Raw genomic sequence first — 8,066 nt, forward strand, 5'->3', positions numbered from 1 at the left:
GTCCATCACCATAGCAACACATCCTGCTATTGATCAAAAGGGGAACAAAGTTGGAAGGCACAAGGCTATGAGGTTCACTCAGAGTCTGAAATCCAGCCCTTAAAAAATCTAAAGAATTGACAAAAAAAATGTAGCTTCAGTCATAAATTTGATTTTATTGTTTGAACATAAAGGGTGTGGGTTAGGATCATAGCAGAGCTATCTTAGGGATAGGTGTGCCATACGTTTTTCACTCATGATTTCCTAAGGTTGGGTGTTTTGTTCAGATTAGTGAAGTTTGCAAATGTGGATGAAGTTTACTCACTTTTGTTCAGGAAATGTCAACACAAGCAACGCATCTGTCACTCTGTTAATATTGGGAGTATCATGTGTATCGCCACTATATAACCACATGACACCGTGATGTGGTTACATGTAACTCTGGTTACTAAATGATCTTGGTTATTTGTAGTATGTAGGAGACGGACAGCAAACAAGTTGCCTAAACTCTTTTTATTATAGCTTTTCAAGTCATTCGAGTGTCACTATCATATAATCCTGTGGCTGGGATAAACATGTATGGTCACCACAAACAAACCTCACCAGAATTTTTGTGGAAGCAGATAGAGAGCAATGACAGTGTTACCAGTAATACGAGTTAGTAGGAAGAAGTGTCTCCAAAATTGATTTCTTAGGCTCTTAACTTGGAGGGGTAATTGATCCCTCCATTTCTTGGAAATCCTGATTCAAAAGATCTCAAATCAAATGGGAAAAATTCCCACATCATATTTATCTCAACAAGCTGCAAAACTGTAATCAGATACATCAATGATTTGTTGTTTTTATTGTTCTAATCTCGTTAATGTGTCAGACTATTTCACACTTATCTCCCACATCGTCACAAGTGCTTCTTCTGTGTGTGTTCTCAGATATTCTGGGTGTTACTGTAAGCAGGACTTTTATTATTCCAGATCCCAATCTTGCTAGACAGTGTACACTTCTTTGACAGTATGAGGGCGGGGGCAGTTTGCGCAACAGTCTCAAGGGGAATGTAACATGGAAATTGCAACAGAGTGTTTTAACAAACGCCTCCTTAACTCGTAAATGCGCCTTACAGAAACAGTGACGACAGAAAAAAGATAATTTTTTTTCTTCCATGAGATTTCCCACTGCTCAGTTTTCTATAAATGCTTTTTTGATATGTAAAAAGCAATTCTCCATTTGCTTTGAACAGTTACACTAGAAGCAATACCCTAATATCCAAGATTCAATTTAATGCACTGCTGCAAAGAGCTGCCAAAACATTGCAGGTTTTACCTGGAAATAAAAAGCTGTGTGATAGTGTGTATAAACACGGTAATCTAAATACCTGACTGTATACACAACAAAGATGTATGGCACAAAACAGAATCGGGAGAGAAAAAGTGGAGGACAAAAGGTCAAAGTTCCATATTCAGGAGACTAGTTATTATTTAGCTGTAATGCAGCAGAATGTATATTTAAGTGTAACATGTATAGGCTTTAACGCATTCAAAATCTTGATCTCATTTCAAATAATGTAGAAAAAAATCCTCAAAAAGTATTTGTGATTCTGGCTCAGAGGTTCAGCAGATTACTGGAAAGGTGAATTTCCCTCCATTTCTTAAAATCTGGTGCTACTGAAAACATAGGATTTCCTACCAACACATGTAGAAGTCAAAGTAGTGGTGTTTTAATAATGGTTGCTTCCATTTAAGGGGAAGTCCAGCTCCAATGTGTCTAACTGAAACACTTAACATAACTGGGCCTTCATCGGTACGCATCTTCTTTCCTTGCTGTAACTACAGGAAGTTCCTAAACTCCACATGTCAAGATTCAAGTCTGATTGAATGCATAAGCTGTAGATAACATGAGTCCAAAACATCAGCGTACAATCATTTCTTTATTGAGAATTTTTTTTTAAAATGTATTTTTCTTATTTTCAGGCAATCAAAAATATAAGATTATCTTTTCTACTTTGCTTTTTCTCACATTTGCATTTCACAAAGAGTGAAGTTTTTTTTTCCATAAATAAAGTACAAAATACAATTTTCTCTAAATGCAAATAAATATCATAATAAATATATCAGTTTAAGTTAAACAACACAAGGTAACCAATAACCAAAAGGAATACTGCGGTGTTCCCTGAACCAGGCTGTCAAACACAAGGGGGAAATAAAAGATAGTGTGCAATTTACAAAGTAGCAAATATTACAGAATGTTTTACAGAATCAAATGTTATTAAGTGTGTCGGGATACATATATTCAGATTTGAATTCACTGACATACCTTATTTGTATTATAGCACTTTGATCTTTGTGCATTCTGCAAGTTGTATTTGCTTCCACGTCTACAAAACGACAGACACACACATACACTCTCACATGCATATTCTGCACACATGCGCACACACGTCCACACACAGACAGAGTGAAGAACGAAGCTTTGGTTGAATGCTACTGAGAGATTTGACAGGTTCTCCCTTTAGAATTAGCTGTAAAGTGCATATCACAGACACATGTCAGGTCTCACTGGTAAAGGCTACTGAATGAAACATACTGTTTGTGGCACAGAGCATAAAGAGCCTATTAGGTAGGGAAAATATTCAAGGCACAGGAATCACTGATTATCACCAAAGCTATTTTGATCACTACCAACCAGAGCATTCACTGGTAATGTCAAGACCTGCAGATGAGTTAATTTTGACGGAAGACCGCATATATAGGTCTTATAAGCTACATGTTATGTGTAAGTATAAAAATAGATTGATAACATTTGGGTACTTAAATCATCTCAGTATGTGTAGTTTGTCTAAGATGAGCTCAACTTTACAAACATAAATTAAGAACTTTAAGTGTTATTGTCGACTTGTTCTGAACAGTTCTGGTGCTGATGAAAGTCCAGATAGACAGAAAAGTTAAAAAGAAAGTCATTTATCTTTTGTTATTTCCCTTTGGATCCATTTAGTCAGACAGGGATAGGCGTTCAAACACAGTGAGCCTCTTGGTGGCTGAGCCATCAAAGGTCGGAGACTCGGTTCCACTGGAACTGCTGCTGCTGTAGGACTCCTCCAGGGAGTCCTCAGAGGAGAAACGCTGCAGTGAAGGCTTTACGAATGTTCCAGCAGCTGGAAACAGCATACTGCTGTCCTGGTGCTGCCCGTCCTTCACGTTGGTGAAGACACTGCTGTTGTTGCTACTGAAATTATTTCCATGACCACACACACAACGTGAGACCTGTGGCTCCAAGATGAGAGGAATGTTATGGATGTCTCCAGCGCTCATACGGGTTTGCTGGCTGCCAAACGGGAATGCTGCTGCCTCACGCTGCACAGAGTCAAACACTGGGGAGAGAAGGTCAGCAGGAGGTGGAGAAACGGAGGGAGCACGGCTGAAACCCTGGTTAGGATCGCTGAAGACCGAGGCGAATGATGGAGGGGAAGAGCTGCGAGAAGAGCCCAGAAACCCAGCGAAGCTGACACTCTGGCGGAGCTGGTGCCTTGGATTGTGAACACTGGGTGTTGTGGTAGTTTGCTGCCGCTGGAATTTGGCAGACAGTAACGGACCATCGCTGATTTTCTCCTCATGGATGAAGTGGCAGCGTGAACCATAGGGGCAGTAGCCAAAGTTATAGAAGGTTCTGCAGGGCTCTGTCTTGTATTTGGGGTGGCGGTACAGTCCTCTTAGTTCTGCCTCACCATGGGCAAACTGACATTTGCTGCCATACTTGCAGCTGCCAGTCTCCTGGAAGCCACGGCACAGCTCAGTTTTGTAACGGTTAGAGGACACCATTGGTGGGGTCTGGGCAGAAACAGTAGATGAGGGAGGGAAGCCTGGTGGGGGAGGCACAGTAGTAGCAGTAGGGCCTGAGGGAAACAGCTCCGAGTTCTTCAGCTGTCCAAACGAAGAGAGAAGGCTGCTGCTGGATTCGGTTAGACTCATGGAGCGATCGGGACGGAAAGGTAGCTGTTTCTTTGTGGAGACAGGGGCCGGGCCCCAGATGGTTGGCCAGAGAGAGCTGCCAGTGTCGTCATTATTAACATGCTCAGTGCTCATGTTGAGGCTCAGAGAGCCAGGAGGGGAAGGGGTGAAAAAGGGGGCAGACCGATGGCTCTGCCCTGAGACTTCGTTCAAGGCCAGGTTGATCAAGTTCTGTAACAGACAGAGGAGACTGTTAGAATCCAAAACAATATATGTCTAATATTAATCAAATGCTGAACATTTTCAAAGTCATTCTATAAAGCTTTATTTAGGATATTTGGTTACAAAAATGCCAAACAAATAATAACAACAACAATAACAATAATGTAGCCAAATTAAATTGAGATTAACTGAAATAATATATATGAATAAAATCATAGTTTGTGATTTTCCATTAGTTTACTGATACAGGAAGATTAAACTAGGGCACACAACCAACTGAGCAGCTGACCGTCTTAGTCACCTCATTATGTCTTAAATCACAAAGTGAGGAGGCCCTCTGTCATTTCAAAAGGTGTTCGCATCAAAACACCGTTTGGCACAGCAGTAAACTGAGCAGAAATAAACACCAGTTACTTTGTATAAGCAGTCAGAGCGCCTAAGCCACGCCACCCACCAACTACAAAAAGGGTTTTTCAAAACAAAAACAAAACACTGAAGTAGTTTGACTCACCTTTGTTAAGATATCGTCGAGCATTTCGGACATCCTTTTGGCAACAAGATAAGGACTCAGGTCTGAACTCCAGTTGACTGTTGGATATATGTCCAGTCTTAAAAGTTAATGGTCGAGCCTCTCCTTTTAAGTAAATTTAAAAGCCCCTCCTATACTGGGAGGAGTTTCCATTCCCCCTTCCGGGATGACGCTGCTGCTGCCTCAAGTTTCATATGAGCTAAGACATGGGCGGTACTTAAACGGTAGAAGAGAGAGAGAGAAAGAGAAGAAAGAAAACAGTGTATTTTTAACTAGTTGCGTGAAATGTGTCAGTTTCGTAGGCAAGGGGGCCTATTTACATAGCTCTCATACCCACTCCAAACCTAGAGCGGCGCACACTTGTTTTCCTGTTTTTGCTCTTATTCTGTACCAATTAGTGTGAATGATTTTTAACCGCACAAACTCTGTGATATTTTTTAAAACCCAAAGCGCTCAAATGTAAAGTGGCAAGCAAGGCTGTTTATTTAAGATGAATACACTGACTCCTTTCATCTCAAAGTACAGGCACATCTGTTCTGTTATAAACTCTGTAGTAGTTAATATATAGTAGTAAACATATGCAGGCATATACTCATATATGACTAATGCCCAGCTTTCTGGAAGTGCCATCAATCATCTCTGATCAAATCCCGTGTCGCCTCTACACTATATCTTTCGCTCACATTACGTTACATATACATTACTGTGCTTTCTTGTTTACCAGAATACATGCAGCTACATTTCCCCATCTGTGGTCTGGTTTCTGCTGTGCACCAGAGCTCCAGCAGAGTCTAACCATTACCAGAACACAGACAATAGAAGCATTGATTACAGATGAAAGAAACCAATAGTGGTCTCTTATTGGTAGTAGAGTCTGATGAATAACTCCTTCACGTCATGTGTAGCCACACATTTTTGAAGCTGTTTTAATGCAAGGTTTGCACACATGCCCCACTTTGGATGGCCCACAATGGAAATGAAGCTGACACATAAACTTGACAAACAAAACTGACAAAGTAATTACCAGAAGCATATTGTTATTAGTGTATAACCATTTTTTCTTTCCACAGTGAGCATTGCGTTAGTTATGTTTTTCTGTCTTTCTCACAGGCATTAAAAACATGTTACATTAACACTTAACTTGTTTATAATATTCTGGGGTGATTTTTTTTTTGTATAGTACGACTGTAGAAACACTCTGCGATTCACACATTGCATTGATCGGTTTCACACAGTGTCAAGTGTGAACAATAAATGTTCATATAGTCTGTACCCTGACACATGAAGCAGAAGATTTCAAGCCCTTTTTCATTTGCATTTTGCTGATTATGACTGTGACAGAATATAAATATCACATGTCTCTTGGTCTAGTTGAGTCCATTGAACCACAGTCATGGTGAAGACCGTTAACAGACGATGACCACTAACACTGTTTACAAGGAGAGTAATCTACAGAGGGTTATTGGTGAAATGGCTGCCTGTTCACGGAGCGTAGTATCAAAAGCTATTGATGGAAATTTGACTTGAAGAGAAGAGTATGATAGGAAAAGGTGCACAAGCAACAGGGATGACTGCATAGAGAAGATTATCAAGAAAAGTCAACTCAAGAACGTTGGAGAGCTTCACAGGAAGTGGAGCCACCACGAGAGCTGTCACATTCCTGATATCTTAGAAATCCCCCATAGTGGGCTATCATAAGGAGGAAGATGAGACACCCCCACCCTCCAAATCCACCCCAAAATAAAAAAAAAAATTAACAAGAGCTGGAGGACACTGTCAAAGCAACCTGGGCTTTAGTTACAGCTCAGCACTGCTACAAGCTTCAACACATTGGTAATTTTTAATAAAGGCACCCCAGTTAAGCACTGAGTGCATAAGTGAACACACTATCACTAGCATCTATAATGCTCGTTTTTGTTTTTTTTTTAGACACACTAGTACATCATTTCACACATGTCAGTAAATCTAATAGCTTCTTTTTTTTCTGCGAAACTGCTACGCTGTTATCAGCCAAATGAAACACCAGATTTTTTTTGTCGCTACTGCTGCGTCATCAAGTCACATGAGTCATATTTAGTCTAGTAAATGATGGCAAATATATTCTAATCACAGTTGTGAAACAGTAGAAAAGTCACAGTAAACAGAAGGTGGGTGCCGTGAGAAATGAAAAAAGAGCCACAAGGATTAAAAAAAACCCAACAACTTTGCATTGTAAATCAAAAGTATTCAAACACTTTGGTAAAATTAACAGACTAAGCAAGTCCTTCACTCCAAATCAAACGTAGCTCCCAACTGAAATTAAAGAGTTTTGCTTAAACAGGGGAATTATTAATGCATAAGGGGTAAGACTGGATTAACGTTGCAAAAGATATCTTCACATACAACATAAGTCTAGTAAATTAAACCAAAGCAGAAAATCAAAATACAGAAGTACATTGCTAGTAAATTAAGAGCGTGATTAAAGTTCCCACTTCTGTTTCAAGAAACACTGAGCCATAGCCAACCATAGAGTTTCGCTGCAAGTTACCACCAGAACATTTGGATGCTCTTCTTACTCTCACTGTACTTTCTTAAGTGTACTCCCTCACAACAGCTCTCTGTATGTGTTTTTGAGCCTGAATTTTCTCACTGTTTAATGCATAATATTTGAGTTACTGCGATGAGTTGCTTTTATTTTTGTTTTAAATCATTCTTGGATACCATGTTGTATACATGTGCAAGAGGGTTTGGTGAGAATCACAATCTATATCATGTACACAAGTCACAGGCCTCACATGCACGCCGACACTAACAGTGCAACTCAAGCCAAACGAGCCTCTCATGTTCAGCTATTAATAACTGCAGCTCCATATAAATAACCCCTCTGCATTTGATACAAAAAAGTCTGTCAAGAGGGCATGCAACAATTGTTCCCATCTTTGCTGAAAAATTTAGTTCGTCAGCAGGCAAGTAAGCGGGCACAGACATGAGGGATGCAAAATACCAGCACTGACATCTTGTATATGTATATCTTTCCTTTGTTTGTATGTCTAAGTGTGGGTTACCTTACTCTACTGGTTTCTAATGAAAGTCTTCCCGGTTGCATAGGTTTCCTCTTTAACAGGGAGTGTCACGTAGAGTTATATTCAGAAAAAATGCTGATGGTGCTTTCCAGGTTGTTGTTGTGTTTTTTCTTTCCTTGGTGACTAAGAGAGTCTGTGCCCAATGCCAAGTTTTCCACTAGGATGATTTTAGTGACACATCAGCAGACTTGAGGTCTTGTAACATGTTAGAACATGATCGCACATTTAATTCAAAGGAAATTGTCCCTATGAGGGAGGAAACTGTGGGAAAATTGTAATATGAGAAATGAAGACAATACTTTGTAAGACTGGGACTAATCCACAGAAAAATAAGTT

At 39.9% G+C, this 8,066-nt stretch overlaps 1 protein-coding gene across 1 annotated transcript; it reads right to left on the bottom strand.

Moving 5' to 3' along the window:
* Positions 1–1,891: 1,891 nt before the first annotated feature.
* On the bottom strand, positions 1,892–4,750 carry zgc:162730 (uncharacterized protein LOC564559 homolog). The gene is made up of 2 exons (XM_063493265.1): positions 4,651–4,750; positions 1,892–4,148 (listed from the first exon to the last, which is right to left on the bottom strand). Exons 1-2 carry the CDS (start codon positions 4,681–4,683, stop codon positions 2,961–2,963), a joined length of 1,221 nt encoding a protein of 406 aa, XP_063349335.1. The 5' UTR covers positions 4,684–4,750; the 3' UTR covers positions 1,892–2,960.
* Between the last annotated feature and the right edge of the window lie 3,316 nt (positions 4,751–8,066).

This window comes from Pelmatolapia mariae, linkage group LG14, assembly GCF_036321145.2.
Source record: "Pelmatolapia mariae isolate MD_Pm_ZW linkage group LG14, Pm_UMD_F_2, whole genome shotgun sequence".
NCBI classification, from domain to species: Eukaryota; Metazoa; Chordata; class Actinopteri; order Cichliformes; family Cichlidae; genus Pelmatolapia; species Pelmatolapia mariae.